The sequence below is a fragment of the Euwallacea fornicatus genome, chromosome 19 (genome assembly GCF_040115645.1).
Source record: "Euwallacea fornicatus isolate EFF26 chromosome 19, ASM4011564v1, whole genome shotgun sequence".
Taxonomy (NCBI): Eukaryota; Metazoa; Arthropoda; class Insecta; order Coleoptera; family Curculionidae; genus Euwallacea; species Euwallacea fornicatus.
In genome coordinates, this window is record NC_089559.1 from 1,600,694 (window position 1) to 1,622,023 (window position 21,330).

The 21,330-nt window shown below is 36.0% G+C and overlaps 1 protein-coding gene across 2 annotated transcripts; it reads right to left on the minus strand.

The window, feature by feature from the left end:
- Positions 1 to 191: 191 nt before the first annotated feature.
- Positions 192 to 20,365, minus strand: LOC136345294 (uncharacterized). 2 transcript variants are annotated; one of them, XM_066293440.1, is made up of 10 exons: positions 20,104 to 20,365; positions 6,455 to 6,581; positions 4,561 to 4,718; positions 4,429 to 4,501; positions 2,931 to 3,116; positions 2,701 to 2,875; positions 2,412 to 2,647; positions 2,252 to 2,357; positions 1,681 to 1,938; positions 192 to 682 (listed from the first exon to the last, which is right to left on the minus strand). In XM_066293440.1, the coding sequence occupies exons 2-10, from the start codon at positions 6,569 to 6,571 to the stop codon at positions 555 to 557; spliced, it is 1,437 nt and encodes a 478-aa protein (XP_066149537.1). In that variant the 5' UTR covers positions 6,572 to 6,581; positions 20,104 to 20,365; the 3' UTR covers positions 192 to 554. The 2 variants fall into 2 exon arrangements, with proteins under 2 accessions (XP_066149537.1, XP_066149538.1); XM_066293441.1 differs by lacking the exon at positions 20,104 to 20,365 and adding an exon at positions 16,752 to 17,006.
- Between the last annotated feature and the right edge of the window lie 965 nt (positions 20,366 to 21,330).

The following is a 21,330-nucleotide window of genomic DNA, read 5'->3' on the forward strand; positions in this document are numbered from 1 at the left end:
TTTAAACCAAGATAAAAACAGGCCTTTAAATGAAGTAAATGCACTGATGAACTGCTTCAAATATTTATTCAACTGCAATTAAGTAGTCGGTCGAAATTGATATATAAAATAGTTTGTAGGTTATAAAAATTTAATCGAAGAAAGCAAGTAAGTTCTTATTCGCCATGGTGTCAAGAAAAATACCATTCCACTTCAGATATCACAGTTTTTATTAATAAATGTTCTTTGAATATACTTATTAATATTGAATTTAATGTTACGATATAAACAGTAAACAAATAATAAATCATAAATGACGGTAACCATATTTGCGAATATAGAAATTCTAATATAATCTTAATCCAAGTCCATGTTCAGTAATCTTCGCGACGCACTTGTGGAGACATTTTTTAGTAGATGTCAACCTAGCACTTAATGAGCTATCTAAACTGTAATTTAGTAAGCACTTTATGAGCAAAAACGTTCTGAATTCTAGTTTGATTTACAATTAAATAATATCAACTTGTTGCATGAAATCTTTGTTCTACAGTAGCACCTCTAATTCAAAATATCCATTAATCCCATTCCCCAATATATACAGTTCCGGGAGGGACAGGGATGTAGCCCCTTGATGGTTGAGCTTGGAATCTGTAGAACATCGTGTAATGGTTATATGGTGTACCTTGTGACGATTCTGCGGTGTCTAAAGGAAAAAGAAAATAATTTTTTAATTACTGGAAATTTTATACAGGGTGTTTCAAAATAAATCGGCCAACTGTTTATTGTAAGCACCTGTTACAGAAATAAGAAAAAAGTTCATATGAACATGGGTCTGTTTTTGCTTTCTGTTTGAAATACAGGGCGATAAAAAAATATTATTATTTTTTAGTTTTTTCCTCCTAAGTCTGTTGCAGCATTATATGTTTTTATGAAAATTGGAGAGTGTAACATAGATGTAAAGACACATCTTTTTTAGGGAAATCAGTATTATAAATTTTACCAGTAGCGTCCCCATTGATATGACCTTGAATATTTTAAACAATAATATAGTAGTCCGTTGGTTAAAAAACTAAAAATAATTTTCGGAATCCTTCATGTATCTGTGAAACAAAAGTGTTTTGAATATTTTTTGTAATGTTGAGCGTCTCCATGAAAAAAAAAATTTGCTAACTAATATTAAAGAATGCATGCCCGTCTTTTTTCGCATATTGTCGTGTACGATTTGCAAAATGGTTAACGTTAGGGAAAATATTGAAGAGACCTTTTTTTCACTTAAATTTAAAGTATTCAGAAAATTATTTTTATTTTCTTTTAAACCATCGGCGTATCATTTTTTTTAACATTTAGAGTGCCGTCAATGACGACGCCACTTGTGAAATTAAAAACATTTTTTCGCCTCTTAAATAATGTGTCTCTACATTAATTATGCTCCTCAAATTGTCACAAAAATATTGAATACCGAAAGACATTCATTAGGAAAAAATTTAAAAAATAATAACTTTTTGTAACGTGTCATACGAGTAGTTCAGACAGCAAATGAAGCCAGACCCATGTTCGTATGAGCTTTATTTCTTATTTTGGTCACAAGAACCTACAGTAAGCAGTTGATAAACTTATTCTGAAACACCTTGTATAAAGGATAATTTTCACGAAAAATAGTTAAAGCCATTTGGGCATTGATCCATGCTTCATTTCATTTACCTAATCCACTATCCAAACTCCTGGCACTCCACATTGCACTGGGATATAAATTAGGATGTTTGATTTGAGACATTCTCCTCACGTGCTGTTCCATGGAACTCAGATGGTATGCAGGCTTCTGATGGTATCCGTAAATTTGCTGCATTGGTGGCTCCTGCTGTTTGCTTGGTTTGCAATTTTGCTGATGGTATTTTTTGCCTGTCAATTTTGCCACAAAATTCGGAATACGAGCTCGCATGCCGCAGTAGTAAGGGTCGTCTAAGGAGATTTAGTTGGATTAATTTTCGTTTATGGGTTTATGGATTTATGGGGGTCCGCGGCTTGTGTTAAGTTTTACGTTAGTTTAAAATATTTAGTTACATCAAGAATAAAATCATGGTGAAGTATTTAATTTGTGAATTTATATGGTCATTTAACGCTCTTTACCTGAACACACCAGAGTTGACCTAAACTAACTTGAACTCACTCGAACTAACGTTATTCACCAAATCCAAACAAGAAGTATGAATGATAAGAAAGTACGAATAAAAAATATCAAATGGCCCCACTTTACAAATCCCTAATGATTTACCTGGCTGCTTCTTCTGTTTCTTAACTTTAGCCTTGTTCTTTGTAGAAGGAATCCTGCGTATTGAGCTGGGAGGAGGAGCTTCCCGTGCTTGTTCCTCATAGTCGGGCTAAACACACAAATTCTTACACTTTATGACTACCCTTGAGATACCTGAACTGACCTGTGGAATATTACAGGGTTCTAATTTCTTTCTGGGAGGAAGCTCTGGAGGATTTCCTTCCCTCTTGGAGCTGACGCTCCCCCCACTGTTGCTATCCTCATTGCCAGTGGAGTTGTTGCTGTGTTGCTGGTTGTTACTTCTACCATTGATTAGAGAAACTTTCGAGCTTGTGCATACTGAATAATTCCCTTCTTCTATTGGAGTGGGGACAGAGCCTCTCATTGGAGAGGAGACGTCTTGAAAAACTCTATATTATTCTATACACATAGACAAATAGGTTTTAAACTACCTATAGGAATTTGGGATTTCAGCATATCAATTGCGACTAAATTAACCACTAACATCCATAAAGGGCATTTAAGCACATCTTGTTCGTTCTTCACGAAAGCTATCGCACTCAGACATTGATTTTCTAGTCGTCTCCTATTGGGATATGACCGTTTTAGTTCATTATTCACATTAACCTGAAAACAAGGAGTAAACAAATTTAATTAATAAATCAGAGTTTAGTGGTATTACTTGAAACTTCTTCATATCAAATAATGTAAATGCCTTATTCGGGGGTAGAACTCCATGAGGTAATTTCAAGACTTCGCTTGATATGGCACTCTCCTCATCTAAAGTCGTGTGTCTGACGAACACGTTTGAGCGAGACAGTCTTTTGATCAGGATATTGCCGCTTTCATCCATTTTTATTTTCACACCCTGTATTAAAAGTTGGAAAATTTAATATTAGTTTATACTTTTTCGCGCACAAAGTTCTGGTAATGTTGCTACAACCAGAAAGTTTCCATAGAAACGTCGAAATCAGCTTTTTTGGTATTTGGTCGGTTTCCACACAAATTATCTAATGGAGAGTGAACAGCCTAATGGAATAAATTGAACATCTGTATGTTCCGACATATCTGAAAAAAATCCAAAACGTGTCAATTTTAGATTTTGAAATCACATTGTGTAATGGAAAATTTCATCTCTAAATTCAATCTCCTTTTGCTGCCATTATAAGCCCTAAATTTTATTTTTTTTTAAGTATGCCTCCGTGATATTTCATTCGAAAGGTCTCTTCGTTCTTTATTCAATGTTGCTATAGTTTTAAACTTTATTTGAAAGAATAATAGACAAAAAATAGATTCATGTAATTGAAGAAATTCTCTACAACAAACTAAAAATGTATTAACTAATACCGCTTCGTTAATGATTATGTAATAAAATCAGAAAACAAGTAAATCTCCATATGCCTCAACTTGGCTTTTCCAAATCGGTGGATAAGGAAGTGAGGATCACTAGAATGGCCGGCACGATCACCCGATCTTACTCCACTTGATCTTATGGGGGTATGAGACGAGCATGGTATATAAAACTAAACTATGCGATCTAACTGACTTAAAAAGAAGAATAACGGTTGCGATGAGATCGGTTATTCCTCAGATGCTGATTAATATTAAAATAATTTTTTTTTAGAGATAGAAAACTGACAAGAAGGTGGAGACATGCATTTTGAACATCTCACAGAAGATTGAGATTGATTTGTTTTGTTATTTTGTGATAATAGATTATCAATAACGAAATGGTAATAGTTATAAGATTGTTATAGAGAATGACGTCATTTGCACGAAATTATTTTTCACTATTTTTCTTGGCAATAAAACTTAAAACTATAGCAGTTTTGAATAGAGAATGGAAACAACTTTCAATTGAAGTAACACAAGCCCATGCCTCCAATTTAAAAAGCTGGGGGTTGCAACTGTCACGCAAAGGGCGTTAAATATAGGGATAACATTTTTACGTTATAGGGTGTAATTTCACAATCTAAAATTTATATTTTGCCTTACTTTTTCCACATATGTCGAAATATGTAGATATTCAATTTATTTCATTTAGTTGTTCCACCGTGTATAATCCTATGCTGAATGCGGCGCTTCTACGGACAGGCAGCCAACTGATCAATTTTTCCATTCGTGTAGAAATGATCCTTTTGATAAAGTTAACAGGACTTTGATATTGTCCAAGAACTTACATGGCCTATGTGCCGCCGGCATTCTTCAGTCCTCTTGTCTCTGAGGGGGTTTTCAAATCCTGACAATCCGATCCTGGATCAATGTTAATTATCAATGACGAAGGAGAACGATATTAATGCTTTGCGAGTTACCTGAATCCGTCAAATCCAGAGTCGGAGCCGTTGATGGTCAAAACCGGAGCCCTGGCGTAGGCTTTGGCCACCCTTCGATTTCTTTCGAGAACGATGACTTTGGACCAGATCTCGTCATCGATTTGGGTCCATTTATTGAGCACTTCTTGGATGTGATCCTGTTGGAAGATTCAGTGTTATTTTGGTCCCAGGAATGAATATATATTGGAGGTTTAACAGCATGTGTCTTAGAATATATTTCTGTAGCTTCAGTTTAATTTCCCGTCAAAAAAGTAAAGAAGCGCCCTCCTCTCCCCTCCTACAAGAAGTGAAGTCCATATTTTTGATCATCAAATTCTTCTCGTGAAGCATCTTCCAAGAATTGGGTTAAGTTGCTTACTTTTCCCATAGATTCAGCTTCTCCACTAGATCAGTCTTGCACTTCTGTTTATTTTCGAGTTGATTTGAAACTTCCGAAGCTCTGAAAAAGAGCTGTGCACCACACATCGACGTAAAAGTCAATAGCGCGAGGTTTTTTGTTAATTTGTTCTCACTTTCTTCTTCAGACTCAACTTCTCCAGAAATCTGTCTTGTACGTTTCCGTTTATTCAGGAATTATTTTCAAATTTCAAAGCTTTGACGAAAAACTACGCACAACAAATCGACATAAGAGTCAATGGCAGGGCGTGGCTCTAAGACATTTACAATTTATTGATTAAAAAAAAAAACGTTTCCGTATAATATTTTTGATCCTCCGCCAATGGGCGTGCGTTAAGCCGCACTTTGCACACTCATGTGGGTGTGTAAAGTTTATTTACCTGTATCTTAGATATTTATTTTTTTGTTTTTGTTTGCGTTGCGGAAGTCAAAGCAGTGCAAACATTATAAATATCTACATGGACAATTTTGTTGATTCTGCCATATAGGGAAAACGTTTTAAAATCCAACTAACCAATATCGGAATTGTTGCTTAATACCGCAACATGGTGACGAGTACCGTCGTTCTTTTAACTTGCAAAATAATTCGCAAGGTCGTTTATTAATGTGTAGCAAAACGGTACTGTATTGTGCAAGGCATATATTATCGTATATGTATAATTCGATGTTTTTTTTTAAATTTTTTTATATGTTTACGCATTCATCATTTTAAACGAATGCAAGAGAAGCATTGGGAAATTCCCAATAAAACTTACGAGTCTTGAAGGTGGTGAAAATGCTAAATCTCTCTCTCCGAAAAGTAGTGCGATTGTTGCGAAAAATTGAATTTTTGTCAACAGTTGCGCAACGTGATATTTCAGAACATCCATTAAAACCTGCAAATTTCACCTGTTCAGCCTCAGCTGTAACATCAACTGGACAGGTACCTACACCTACTATCCTCAACCTACTAGCATGTACCTCACAATTTAAAATAATTTATTCGCGTATTTAAATTTCGTTTAAAGACCATGTAAGTGATCACATAATGCACCGCGCAGGGTCCGGTTATTTCTGCATTTATTGCATTTAATAATCCGTTTATAATGTCAAACGGTTGCAGGGATTATTTCATCATCGTGAGCTTTAATTATTCAAGAGTATTGGATAAAAAAATATTAAACGCAGTGGCTAAACATGAAGGATAGTCTCATAGAAATCACATAAAAATTCCTGAATTGCGCAACGCGGCCTTTTATATGGCCGAAGATTTCACTATCCGTCCATGTGAAATTTTCTCTTTATTTATACGGGGTAATTGGAACATCCTTTTATAGGATTAATTAAAATTTTTTAGTTTCACACTCAGTCTCCTCGGTATTATTCGATTGCGCAATTTGAACTCAGCGCAAGTTTCGATTTTTTTTGTCATACGCTCGAAAAAAATTATAGTTTAAGGGAAAAAATGGCGTCCTTCTTGATTTTGCGAGAAAATCACCTTGAAAAGTTTTTCTTTTTGGTACCACACATCCTCAGAGTCTTCAGGTTGTCCATTGGACAACAGGTTAATGTCATCCCTGGATTTGGAAAGGATTTTCCTTCTGGACACCATCATTGATTGTTATCTGAAACAAAAGGATTTTTCTTATTTCGAGTCTGACATCTCTTTGGATACTAGTTGTTGATAAAATCATAAGGAAATTAATAGAAAAATAGTCGCAAGAAAATACACAAATGGGGAAATCAGTATTGTCTTCAATTCGTCAGTATTATGGGACGAAAATTAAAAAGCTAAAAACATTCATGCTACGCCAATGGAGTGTCAATTGGTGATAGTTTAAGTGCCTTTTTAAATTAATTATTTCGTCCTTTATTTAAGTAAAATCCAGGGGCGCAGCACGAGGACAGTCTCATTTAATCAAAATAGCGATAGTAATCATGATAAGAACGTCAATGTAGCTTAACTTCACGATACTCCAAGTGCCTTCTCCAGTTTAAGAAATGTATTCTTCATTCTTGTAAAATCCAGAGGCACACATCTGCTGGTTGAAAAAATAAATTTTCTCATGAATTGTTCATTAGACATTCTCATATAATTAAAACACTGCGTGTAATCATAATTCGCACGCCAATGTAGCTTTTCGGGGGGATACTCCAAGTGTCCTTTTCAGTTTACTCTACTTTGCGTCAGTAAAGCGCAGAGGCGTAGTCCGAATTGGTTAAGTGAAACTTGCGCTCTATTTCTGCTTTCACTCCTTTTGCACGCTCCATCTTTTCGGGGAACCCCCGCTGCAATCTCAGTATTGACACACTCCAATTCTTGGACAATGTCACTGAAGTGTTTGGTTGCTACTTTGCAGATTTTCACAGCATCGTTGCAAACATGCAACCTCTGCTTGACATCCTGCAGAGAATTTAACTCTATATGAACAAGAAGAGTTGAGTCACGAGCACCAGCTTGATACTCAAACCTTCAAGCACACGGGCGGCCGGGGAAATCTGGCGGGCCAGGTCCGTGAGGTCAGAACTGGACCACTTGGCTGCCCCAGTCAGACTTTGAGGGAGTTTTTCGTCTCTTGTGGTAGGGAAACCTTCAAAAGACACTCTCTTCTGTTGACAGTTAAGCAGGTTGAGGATTTCTAGGAGGTTTCAGAGTATTTCCTGGAACCGTCGTAAGGCATTTCTTCAGGTTTGCGTTCTTGTTTGTACACGTTTATTTTCCTTTCTTTTCGTCCTTTTCAACCTGTTCCTTTATAGTAAGTATCTCCTCCATATAACTGAGAATTAGTTTTAACAGTCTCGTGCTTTCAACCATTTGTTTCTTATATAGCGTGTTTCGAAAAATGTGGGCAACATTCCGGAAATGAAAAATTCTCATCAGAAGATTGTGCTTATGCTTATAAATTGATTTTCAAAAATTTACTCCTATGAAAATGCAACTTTTCAAAACTTGAAGGCGAAAATGGTATTTTCTAGAAAACTGTTCTGTTAGTGGATGAAATTTAGTGAATTTTGGGTCATTTGTGTATAATACTAAGGTTAATAAGATAGGACCTAATGTTTTTTTCTACAGAAGAAAGGCTGTGGGGAGCCTATCCTCAACTTCTTTATCCCTAAACTTTTAAGGTCTTGGGATTTTTTAGGTGTTATGTGGTTTTCCAAATTCATAAAATTTCGTTAAATGGAAGAAACGTAAGTAGAAATCACAATTTTTGTGATCAAATTTTGACGAACTGTATTTCTGTAGGGTAAGTTTTTGAAAGTCAATTTATAAGCTTAAGTACTGTGAATTGACGGAAACTTTTAATTTCCGGGAAAATGCCCGCATTTTTGCAAACAACCTGTATTTCCTGAAATCAACTAATGTCGTATCGTTGCGTTGGGTGTGTCCCTTTTTTCACTTTATATACCTGAAAAATGTATATTATGTTAGATGAAAGCTGTTCTCACCACGTTTTCCGTTTATCCGAGTTCAAATTTGTGAAATTATAGCCTTTGTCCATTGACTTCCTTTTTTCGTTCATCTATGTTGTTACCCTTCCATACTCCTCCCCCTCTCTATTTTTCGTTTCAATTTATCAATTTGGCAGGCTCTGTTTCTTCCCGTAACGATGAGATCCAAGGGCGTTTGTCCGCTAATCACCTGTATTGACGTGGTCGAGGCTGTTCTCTATGCTCTACTACTTCCAAGTGCCATTTTCCATTGGAACCATAGCAGATCGTTTCTTGCTTTATTATACTGGGTTGCTCATTAGTGCATCAAAGTGCGATGTCTAAGTAAATATGATTTTTAGAAGGGAATGTTGCATGTTAAACTTTTGATCATTAAGAGGTGCTTATTTAAAAATTAATTTTAAATGTACCGGACCCATCATAAATGTGTGGCAGGACCAAATTACCAGAGACTCTCGATAATGTAAACACTCGACAATGAAAACATTACGTTAATGTCAACACAAAATTCGTACTGTCCGAGCTCTAACCACTAAATTATCGGAAAAATAAAAATTATAGAAAAAAAATCATTTTTTTTTCATACGGGGTGTTTCCTAACTACGTGCAGAATATTTACGGCGTAATCCTCGATGCATTTTGAGTGGGAAATGCCTGATAAACAAATGGCAGCAAATGTTTCGTTTTTAAAATACAGGGTGTTAAAAAGTACCAAGAAAAAGTTTTGTTTGAATATGTCCCTTGTGGCCCACGTCGGATTTTTGAGTTTCAGCATGCGAATGTAAAAGATCCCATATTTACGTGCACTCAGATTTTTTCGTGCGGCAGTGGCGTACGCTTGGGAGAACTTTATTATTCTATATGCGCGCGAAATGTACGACGTTGCGTTTGCCGTCGGTTTTATGTTTTTTGTCGCAAAAATAACTGAAAAAATTGCAGGGAACGCTTTATCAGCAACTGATCAGTGCCAGATTTATATATTTTCAAATTAAGAAAACAGCGTAATTGAGTATTATAAGAACCACCGAAAACGAACTTGAATGGAAAAATTTGAAAAACAAACCTTGCACTGATTATAAACCAGCTGCCTCATTAAACGTTCATTAAAATACGTGAAAATGTAGCTTGTCAAGTCCTCCGGGAGCCCCATAAGCCCGATACCGAAATTCGCAGCGATTAGGATAAATCACCACCGATTTCCGTGAGACCTTAGAGCTTTCGAAATTTTCGAATTATTCCGAGTAATATGGAAACGATAAATTTTTGACACAAAACCATTTGCATAAACCGACCTTAAAATGTGACGATAATCGGAAAATAGCAAGCAAATTGGGGGGTTGCGTTAAAAAAAAAAAAAAAACAGTTCGGTACTACCACACTGTTATGACGGACCAGGTACATTTGATAATAATTTTAAAACACGCACCTCTTAATGACCAAAAACTTTGGTACGAAATGTTCCCCTCTAAAACTCGTATTTACTGAGATATCTCACTTTGACGCACTAATGAGCAACCCCGTATATTAATGCATTACTCCACATCGGGAATGCATAGAGCACAATTAATTCAGATACCCCTCTGCCAGCACTTGCATTTTTATGTCGTTTATTCTACTTAGGGCTGTTACAGGTCTCAGAACTTGACGGTTGATGCCTGCCGATCTGAACTCTCGACGGCGGGAGTTTTCCCGTTGGACCTTTGCTCTTCCTTGTCAAGTTCCGACGGGGCAGGGCACATCACTACCTGTTCTTGCGCAGTTCTGAAAATGCTGGAAAACGAAAATCCTTAAAAGTGCCATTTTCAGAAACTTCGGTTGAGGTATCCAAGACCGGTACGGTATCCATGTCACTGCGCCACGCCGAAGCGGTGCGGCGGGCCTCTTCCAGGGTTTTAAGGAATTCCATGAGAGAATAGGAGGGGGCATCCGCAGTTAGTGTTGGATACATCTTTGGCAACCTCCCGGGTCGTCGAACTACCCTTTAAGCAGTTGCATGAGAGAACACGTGGTCGCGATCATATCTCAAAAGCGTGAGACGTTCAGTCCCCGAGCAGGGCGGGGGTCGCTTTTTAACCCCGAATAAATTAAAACAGAGATTACTCAGAAGCCGGTGCTCTGCATGGTAACTCAGAACAAGGGGCTGTCACACGTCATTGACAAATTGGCTTAGTTGCCGCTAAAATCTGATTAATGGAGCGTAGTGGCGAGCCTTCCTGCACTCTTTTCTTCTCTCGCTTCAGCAGACGCGATCTCACGAAGACTCGTGCTTCTGGCTTCCTCGTTTCTTCGGCACGAACCCAAATGAGCATTTAGCAAACAAACAACATTTTAATTCAATCAATTTAAATTCCATGCGTTCCATGACGCAAGGCGAGAGCCACCTTCTGAAGCCCAGATTTTAGTCACAATTTTGGGATTAAGGTCGCATTTGCGGCCTTAATCCCAAAATTAAACGCGGCGTCTACGTCTTTATCCGTAATTTCAACACTAATGTAAAGTCAAAATAAACATATAAAACCGGTTTATCGGTTGTGTAAATTTAAAATTAACAACTCAATAACGATTATTAAAAACGTAAGCGTGCAAGAGTGAAAGTCTACTGGCGTTGAATATGTAGTAGCTTAAGCTGGATATGTGCACATTACGGTTCATGTAACAGCGGTGAAATATCCCCCGACAATACAAGAAGAATATGAGTTTCTTTGAAGCGAAGCTGAAAAGGAACCCACAAAAACGAGACCCCGAAACCAATTTCCTTCGGGTTCGTAACTGGAACCTACGGTACCGAATTCGCGTCTTCATCATGCATCATGGAAAGAGTCTGCTTTCCATTATTCTTATTGTTTAACGAGCAAATGTATTAATTAGGCAGAGAAAAAGCCCACATTAGCGTACAATGGCACGTTCAAGGGGTTTATTATAGCAAATTAAGCTAATGGATGTGTAATTGAATTTCAAGATTTCTTCACATTTAATAAATGCCACTGTCGTTTATATGTGAAGGTTCAGGCCTTAATTATCATATGAAGCTGCTTAAATATTTATATTAACAAATTCGATGTCGGCACCAAATGTTGCTCTTTACCCTGTTTTTGCCATATATTTCTTACACATAATTCTCAAAAGCGAATGAAACCGCGGTAGACGCCTCGCTAAGGCCTCGTTCTTGGCCTCTGTACCTCATTCGAGGTATATGCGGAGGACCTTTCAGCGGTGGTTAGGGCAAAACGAACGATACGGACCTGGAAGGCAGAACCCTTTATCCAGAATTCTGGAAAGGCTAAAAGCCATGGAACTAAAGCACCGAGGTGGTGCTCCTCCATGGAGGAGGGAGATTACGAAGCATGCGAGTCGCAGCTGGAAATACCCCGATTGAGGCTCGGCGAGAGGTAAAGTACCGTGAAATGTACAGGGTTAATTTTTATAATTTGACAAGTTACTGCGTGTTCATGGTTGAAGCTAGGAAAAACTTGCCGATACCCGGACGGTCCTAAGGGTGTTTCGATATTTAAGGAGCTGATTCTGTGGGTTGTTCTAAGACGAAAATGGCTGTTTCCGAGATACGGTGTGCTAAATATTAAGAAAAATGAAATATTTTTCATCGTATTTTCAAAATGACGCTAGATATTTTATTGAAGCTCGATATACCTACACAGTAGTCTAGATAGTACATTTTCCTTCTATTTAAAGAAAAATTCTATAACTATAGAGATACGTAGGGGTTGCCATGTCAATTCTTATAGGGTAGGGGGGGCGCCCTTGGAAATTCTGCATTAAACCTGACAGGTCCAGTAGAAGTCTGATAATTGTTTTGATAAACAGTAAAATATTCATTACAATCGGCTAAAGAATTTTTAAGGTATTAACAAAAAATTCAATAAAAAAAAAATGTTTAACGCGCTGTATATCGGAAACGAAGCGTTTTCGGATTCATGTTTAGACGAGCTTTTTTATATATTTTAGTGACCGGAATCTCTCCTAAGCTTTTTTCAATTAAGTTCTGAAAAACCTCTTATATTGACGTATATTTTTATGATATGATATTGGAAAAAAACAAATGAATATCAGAATCCGAAAAAACCAATAAAAGTTGAGCTTTTTTTTTAACACCATTTGCATGCATTAATGTCTAGGATTAATGCACGTTTCGATCCCGCCAAATTTCTCTTTTCTGAAACATAATAGAAAATGTCACGGTTTGCTGCAGGAATTTTCGTTATCCAATTTAAATAAAGAGTTGAAAAAGCGAAGCAAAAAAAAGTAAGACTCGTAGCATTATTTCCTACTTTTATGTATCATTATCTTATTTATTACTTATTGTCCAATTATCAAAAAAATACAAAGAACTGATTAACGAAGAGGAAAAGTTCGAAGTTGTTCGAGTAGTTTACAAAAATAATAAAAGTGTTAATGCAGCTCGGACCGAGTACACTCGTTTGCATCCTGAGCGTCCTCTGTCCTCTCGAGGTTCATTTTATTATATTGAACGATGCTTTATAGTAAGAAAGACTCTTGAAAAACAAACACGAAGAATTATTCTAAATGAAGAATTGGACGTAAACATCTTATTATATTTCCAAGGAAAGAAATTTGTTTCTTTGTTCTGTTCCTTAAGCTGAAATAAGAAAACGAGAATATATTTTTTTTATAGAATGTCCAAGTCATCACACTAATGCTTCAAGATATTTCAATATAAGTCAAGTAAAAACTGGTTCGGTCGTCGATAACTATCACTACCATCCCTACAAAACTATGTCCGTCTAGAAACTAACAGATAATCAAAGAATACGAAAAATAGAATATTGAGAAGAATGCTGCGCTTAAGATATGAACACTCGGATATTTTTAAGAAGACATTATGGACCAACGAAGAATCTTTCACAACAGCTGGCAATTATAACAGAAAAAATACCCATATTTGGGCATATGAAAATCCTCCTTCCAGTAGGGAGATCTCCAGTCAGTGTCATACTTCAAGCAGTGTCTCGTGTAGTATCCATCGAAACAATGTAATTTCTCGAGTGTTTCATGGAGATGCTCTCACAAGGGCAAGACACCTACAATTCTTGTAGAATTATGTAGAAAATCAATTAGAAACTTTTAATCTGACAGAGTATAAAAACCCAATTTGACATCAAGGCGCTCCTCATATCAGCACAATAGAACAGAAATAAGAAATTGTGGGTGTGTGGATAGGCAAAGCAGGAACTATTCCGTAGCCTCCAAACAGCCCGGATCTTACCCCGATGGACAGTTTATCATTACGCTACGCAAAAGTTGAAGTGTACAGGGTGTTTCATAAATATACCAACAAACTTACAGCGGATGTAGAGCTCACAAAAGCAAACATTTAAATGAGACAAAGTCAGGTCCAAAATCGCTTCGTTCCCAAGATATGAAGTGTTTAATTTCTTGTTTCTAAAACAATTTAAAGCGGTTTGGAATAAGGACAAGAAATTAGGGACACGCTATGGCGGAATATATTTGTATGTACCGGAGTAGGCAAAATGTTTCCGTCTACACCAATGGCGTCCTTGTAGCCATCCAAGGTTCTTACATGTGTAAATGGTTCAGGCTTCAAAGGAACCATACTTTAAAAGAAGACTATTATTTTGTGATGAAGCATGCTTCAGACATGTTTGTCTTCACGTTACCTGCCTCTACTGGAAGAAAATTAAATTAGTTTCTATTAAATAATTGAAAAAACATTGCTCTTGGATTTTTTTTATCTTCAAAACGGTACTTGAGCAATAAAAAACGAAGAAGCCTTTTTTTTTTTTATTAAGAATTGATAAAATACTAAAAATATATATACTATATATATTCATTTAAAAAAAGTCAGTAGCGTTCCATTTTTGTTTCATTAAAAACATCCTGCTGAATGGCCGCACGGAGGTCACTGGTGTAGGTGGAAATATTTTGCCTACTTCAAAATATATATATTTTTTACTAACTACTTTTATGTCCTTATTCTAAACTATTTTTGAAATATAAAAAAAGAAAATAAATAAAATACTTTGTATCTTGGATACAAAGCGATTTCAAATCTATTTTTATCAGATTTAAATATATGTTTTTACGAACTTTATATCCCTTGAAATTTCGTCGGTATGTCTACGAAACACCCTGTATAATGATACTAATGTAGACTTAAATGAAATAATAGCCAAAGTTGAACAGTGCAGACAAAATTTCAATTAAGTAAATTCTGATTTTATTGCAAATACAATTTTAAAACTTTGATATACATATAAATAAAATAAATAAACAATAATGATGTTCACATTGAACTTTTGTGATTATTTTTGTTTCTTTTTTGGTTAAGTTGATTAGATTGAAAACATTTTTTTTATAGGTCAATATAGCGTTAATGCTGACAAACTTTTTGTTAAATGATTTAATGCATTTTTACCTCTGATTCATGGTTGTCTTGGAGCAGTGCGGCATTGGGCCACAGAGGCAAATTCCGTCTTATACTGAAACGTGTCAAAAAATACTGGCGCAAATCTTGACATAGTATATATATATTTTTGAAAAGGAAAAAATCGGCGGAATTCAAATATGCGTTAATATATAGGGTGTCCCATTAAAAAAACCTATTTTTTATTGATATTTTGGATTCCGATGTTCATTTGCTTTTTCTTCTACTGTCATGTCCTAAACATATTTGTCAGCATAAAGGGTGTCCGGGTTTCTCGCAGCAGAATTTTAAGCACGTTTTCTACGCATAACAGTAATATTAGTTTGCTGTTCTAACAATATTCGAGACATTCTTTGTTAAGGAAATACAAGGTGTTGACGTATTTTTATTTGTAATAAATAAATATTAATTAATTAATATTTTGTATTATTTTCTTCACGGCAACATTCTAATTTCCATGCAGAACGTAATGGCGAATTGGTCGCCTTTACGTTCGGCGCCAAAGAACAATTTCAGTAACAATTATAATTTGATATTGATTTAAATTACTTTGTTATTGAATAATTTATCGCTGTTTAATTTATTCTGCGTTTGAAGTTGCTGTTGTTCTCTTGTCTACTGCTACATTTTTTTTCTCCCGTTAAAAATCCGCTTTACTCTTAAATCGTCAATAATTAAACCTTTGCTCCGGATTACATTGTAGTGACGTGTCAGAAAATATGACGTCAGTGGATGTTTCTAAATTCAATAAGCAATTTAAATTTCTAAAATTAAATACTATGGGGCGCACCACACAAAAGTTTTGGGCAACAAAATAGCTCGCGACCTCCAGAAATATCACCCTGTAGGTTTTTACGATCACCCAGTATTATCTAATCATGTAGACCTTAAAGAGTAACTTATTCTCCACATTTGTGGTAGATATCTCAAAAACTTTGGTATCTGTAAAAGGTAAATTGAAAAAAATTTAAAACTTCAACACGCATTTCCCTACCTGAGTATTTCTCGAATATAGTTTATATAGTAAACTAATGTTATTTTTATGCCTGGAATACATGGTTAAAATTTTGCTACAAAAATCCGACAATCTGTATAAAACTTATACTGGGCGTCTCAAATTAATAGGCCAATCCGTTAACCATGAATTTCTTGGGCGAAAATAATTATACTTTCCTTATATGACTTTTTTCTTTGGCGTTACGTACTCACCATACAGAGTGTAGAAGTTCTTAAAAAAACTTGTTAATAATTCGATGTTAATTGTAATATATGTATAATCCAATAGGATAAAAGCAACAATTTGATAAAAGTTATTATTCGATGTGGTGCATATTTTTTATAATTTGGGCAAAAAATTTGAAACCAGAGTGGGGGAAATGGGGGGTCGTAGACGCATTTCCCCTTTCAACTGTTTTTGCGCACGCCAATGGTGAACGTGTCCAATTTTTTAAACTAAGTGTTCCTTTACCTTAATTTGTTTATTCTTGATGTTTCAACATATTCTCTCTCAATACATGGTATCCATTTTACATCAGAAACGTATCTACCATTAATTTCCCTACAAAAACAACTTTCCTTTCAAATTTTTTCCTCAAAATTATAGGAAAAGTGCGCCTCATCGAACTCTACAACACTGCGAAATTTCATCAAAATATGTCAAGAAAATGTGCCCCCGTTATCTACAAACTTATTCTCTTTAACAACTGTAACACTCTATATAGTGAGTACAAATCGCCAAAGAAGAAAGTCGCATAAAGAAAGTTTAATTGTTTTCGCTCAAGGAATCTGTGGTTAGCAGATTGGCCTACTAATTTGCGACACCCAGTATGAACAACTTTTCCCCAAGTCCAATAATAAACTCGCAGTAAATTGTCAAATTACAAAAATTAACCCTGTACCTGAAAAGAAATTTAAAAATTACCATACATATGCTGAGAATCCTTATGAGGACACCATGATAAATAGTCTTCGTCCCACATGCGCTAGAACAGGACCGGGATCTCGCAAGATTCCTATGCAGGGCCGCTGCGTGCTGTACGGGGCTCCGATATTGCAAAGGCAATTCAATTAAACTGCTATAGGAACATATTGGGGAAACAAGAGGCTTGATCACTGCAAGGGCTCATAAAACAGCGCCCACAACCGCCTTGGGGGTTATGGTTCGATTGCCTCCAATTCAGCTTCTTATGGGGAACCAGTCCACTATCTGCAGAAACAGCATTAGATGGAAGTGGGGGACACTTAATGGAGACCGGTCCGATAATGCTGTGATTGGATCAAGGTTTTTTATTCCTGATTTGATAGCATGGGTGGACCGCAGGTGCGGAGAGGCGGAATAGTATCCAAGCCAGGAATTTACTGGACATGAAACGTCCCATTGATGCTTGAAAAGAATTAGTAAATCGATGGGTGTTGGTGCTGCAAATGTCCAGATTTGCGCGATATTCAAATGTTGAACATTTTCCAATTAAAAAAAAAGACAACTCAGTACCCCTGTGTGGAGAAATTCCACGAGGAAATCTGCGGAAGACTCTTGTTAAAATCGAAGGAATACTGGAAGGCAATCGGGTTTATTAGGAGTTTGAACATTCACTCGAAACCAACAATTATTATGCCCATATAAAATGCACAAGACATCAGGCTCTACTGTCCCCTAAGCAAAGATTTGAATAAGAGAAAGGAGCACTTATCAGGTTAAAACCTGATTGAATTAGCAATGAAGCGAGTTTTCCTTATATCAATCCCAATCGACATGTTTAAACTTCGAGCTTTGGCGATATCCATTATCTAATCAATTAATATTTTCAGTTTAATTCGTTTCCTCGTTTAAATTAGCTTTCGAAGTGCTACTTACGGTTTTAATCAAGCATGTTATCCATTAATAAAAGCACTGAAGTGGTCATTTTGGCAGGATTCAATGCAGCTTCGAGGGTATTTACTTTTAGGGGCAAAGGGGACTTTTCATCCTCAAAGGATATGCTGCGAGACAAAAAGGGCATGGAAGACTTCCAGCACTTGTTCTACTCCGAAACCAATAGAGCATATGAAAAGTTGCATGTTACGTCAATGGTTTTTCTACGGATTTACGGGTTCAAGTCGGTTAAATTCATGTGACCAAAATTACCGTCTTTTGATTCGGCAAAAATCGGTTTAGTTGAGGTAATGAGATGAGTCAATTACTCTCAAAGGGTATTTAAAATATTTCCCAAATTTGACATTTTTATTTAAAAACTATATAAAATAACTTGTGTTACGGTAATGATTTTCGATCTGAATGAATCTTTGATTTCCATTTCTAACCTCTTTTGTTAAGACCCCGGTTTTAACAGAGCCATTTTATGATCATAAAATTCCGAATTCATATAGATCAATAGCGCACGTCGGTTTTGCGACCCCTTATGAATTTTCAAAAATTAGACAGTAATCAATTGGGCAAAAGTCTATATTAATTCAATAAAATTCAGGGGCGTACGAGGTGTCGGTTTTAGAAACCACATTGATTCCTTAGAAGTATGATATTTTTCTAACGGAAAATCAGTACAACCTAAGACATAAGTTCCGCTTATGATTATCTATGAGATTATTGTTTGCAGTCAGCTGCAACAAAACGTTCATTGATTTCAGAAAAATTCCGAACTGAACATAAGGTGATTTATAATTTGAAAAGCTTGTTGGGAAATTTGACAGTTCACTATGAGAAAGTAAGTCTTTTATTAAAATATCCGAGTTACGCCAGTGGCTTTCGGTGGAATCATCGTTGCCAGTTATTATATCAATTCAATAAAATTAAGTTTTATTCACTAAAAATCAGGATGGTATTAAGAGTGTTTTTGTACGAATTTTTCAAAATGTGAAAATATTTAAAAAATCAATAATGTTAAATTATATGCACTGTTCCAATCACTTCTCATGGAAAAAAGTTTGAAGTGATTTCCTCAAGAGAACAAAATCGTTTTTAGTTCAGCAAGTTTCAGGAGCGCACGAGGAATTTGTCATACGTCATATACAGGGTTATTAACGGTGAGTGTCCCATTAAAAGTTTGCGGAATTTTAATATAGTTAGCGACCTTAAATTTTGATTGCCGACGTAGTAGAGTTTGAACTGTTCGATTAGAATATTGGTATCATTGCGAGGTTGCCAGATCTATGCGTAACTGATAACAACTTTGTTTTTTTCTTTAAATGGCACACCCTGTATTTTATTACACTTCAAAACACTGCCGGGAAGGTTAAAACTCCAGTTCGTGTATCATATGCATTAGCTATGATGATCCGTTTTTGAACTAGAAACATTTTTCTGGCTGATTGGGCAACAAAGAGCTCTAAATTGAAAAGCGCATCACTGTCACACTTAGAGAGCTGAACTTTGAGCCACAAACTCTTATTAGTCATCTGTACCTTATAGTATTATAATTTTTCTGGACTTGTCTACAGGGTGTAGAAAAATTAGTGCGATATCAAAAGGATATAAATATGAGTGCTAAATCATAACCTTAAATAGAACACCGTATATTTTCGGTCGGCATCTGAAAAATCAATAAACTCTCTATCAAAGGGGATTTAATTATTTTTAGTAGTTTTTGAGATATTTGCAAAAATTGGAATCACGTCGCTGATTTTCATAAACAATAATTTTGTAAACATGTTTTTTATCATTAGTGCAAAGTAATGTTTTCAGTTGTGAATAAGTTTCCCTAGTAGACAAAATAATTGTTTATGAAAATCAGGGGCGCAGGGCGATTTTCTTGCAGAAATTCCACGATTGTTTCTGTGATGTGATTAACCTGGAATATCCTCTAATTAAATTTCTCTTCCCGTTAAGTTGGACAAATGATGTATTCATTTTAATTAGCAATTGACTGAAGGCAGGGAAGTCTGTTTCATTTTTGGAAAAAATACCAAACTGAGTTGTATAAACGAGCGATTTCAGGGGAACGGGGACGATGGATTGAGCGTGAAGAGGCAATTTCACGAAGATGCATGTGCAATGTAAAATTCCAGCATACCTTTCTATGATGCAAATTTCATACTCTTGGAAGCAGCAAGGATTCAGAAACTACAATCTAAGCTAAACCCTTCAGAGCGCATCAGAGGCAACGCTTAATCTTCACTATTTCGAACATGCTCAGTGTTCGACTCAATATGCCCTCCAAAATGACGATTTGATTAAAGATTTGTTTAATAGTTCAAAACGCGATTCTCTTTATGAAACTTTTCCGCCTTTTTCGCAACTAAAAATATGAAAAAAAAATGTATAAAGAACGTCCACTTACCTTTCATCTCAGAGATAAATCCACACAAATCCCGTCAAATCCTCGACTTATCCGTTCACTAAATCACCGAAGTTCAATTAATCAATATCGTAGAGTTCGTTGAGTGATCCTTTCGACAAAGACAATAATAAGCGCGATTAAAAATGTTGAATTGAAGGAACCGTGTATCGCGAGCTCAACACCAGCGTAATCTGGTTGGTGTCTTAATTGGCATTCACTTCTTCGACTGCGGTACTTTCACAGCAAATGCCACTCGACTTAAGGTCACAGTAACGCGAAATCAAAGATCAACTATAGGGATGTCGAATTTGCACTAGTTTCTGCTCGGCACAACGTTTTCTTTATCCCTACAGTGACGGGACACTAACGGCATCGATAACAGCAAATTTTTCGAGTGGTCAGTAGGCAAAGTTTGCTCGGTGAATTTTCACTAAATTTGATTACTGCGCGATTAAGAAAAAAATAATATGCATGGGAACACCCCTAAAGTTCGTATTAGCTTATATAGGGGGCGGTACGCAGGGACCATTGCTTATTGACACTTTACACATTATCAGATATCCCTGATGTCATTTAGATGTCTGGTTTTTAGATATTGTTGCGATATCAGTCGTCAATATTCGCAAATTATGAAAGTATCTATTGGAATTGGCGCACATTCTCACGGACTAAAATTTAAACACCTGCTAGCAGAATAATTTTATTACTGCTTCGTCGATATGCTTAATATACATTGATTGAGTCTATTGTAAGGTCGATTTCGTTGAAAATATCTTCGTCACATGGTAAATTAGCGGAACCTCCAAATAAAAATGATTAATCACGGGTTGGAGATGACTGATGATGATTCTTAGTTTTGCTCGTCTGTAGGTCGGCAATACTTTCGATATTAAAATAACTGCATTTGTAAACTTCAGGAATTTTCGTTTAGTAACACGCAATCTCAAGATGGTTAGAGCATTATAAACTGGCTAAAATCTACACCCTTAAGGGCTGATGAGTTTAAATAGGTACTGGTAAGTGTATTTGAGAGGAGATATTGTTGAATAGAAAATAATATCGTAATCGCTTTGATTGACATTTTGCTCTTGGTAAAACCACCAGGGGTTTCATTTCTTCTCCCTCAACCTCCGATACTACGCATCTGACTTTTGTCCAGTTAATGTAAATTTAAAACATCATCATTTAGAGAAATTTGTTAGTTTCTTTTCTATTTTTCATTTTAAT

Bases quoted from the DNA above. Each gene is read 5' to 3' on its own strand.
- LOC136345294 (XM_066293440.1), bottom strand. From the start codon at position 6,571: ATGATGGTGTCCAGAAGGAAAATCCTTTCCAAATCCAGGGATGACATT. The intron at 2,876-2,930 runs GTAATACCACTA...CCTTGTTTTCAG, and splicing joins TTGATATGAAGAAGTTTCAA to GTTAATGTGAATAATGAACT. The intron at 2,648-2,700 runs GTAGTTTAAAAC...GAGTTTTTCAAG, and splicing joins GAAATCCCAAATTCCTATAG to ACGTCTCCTCTCCAATGAGA.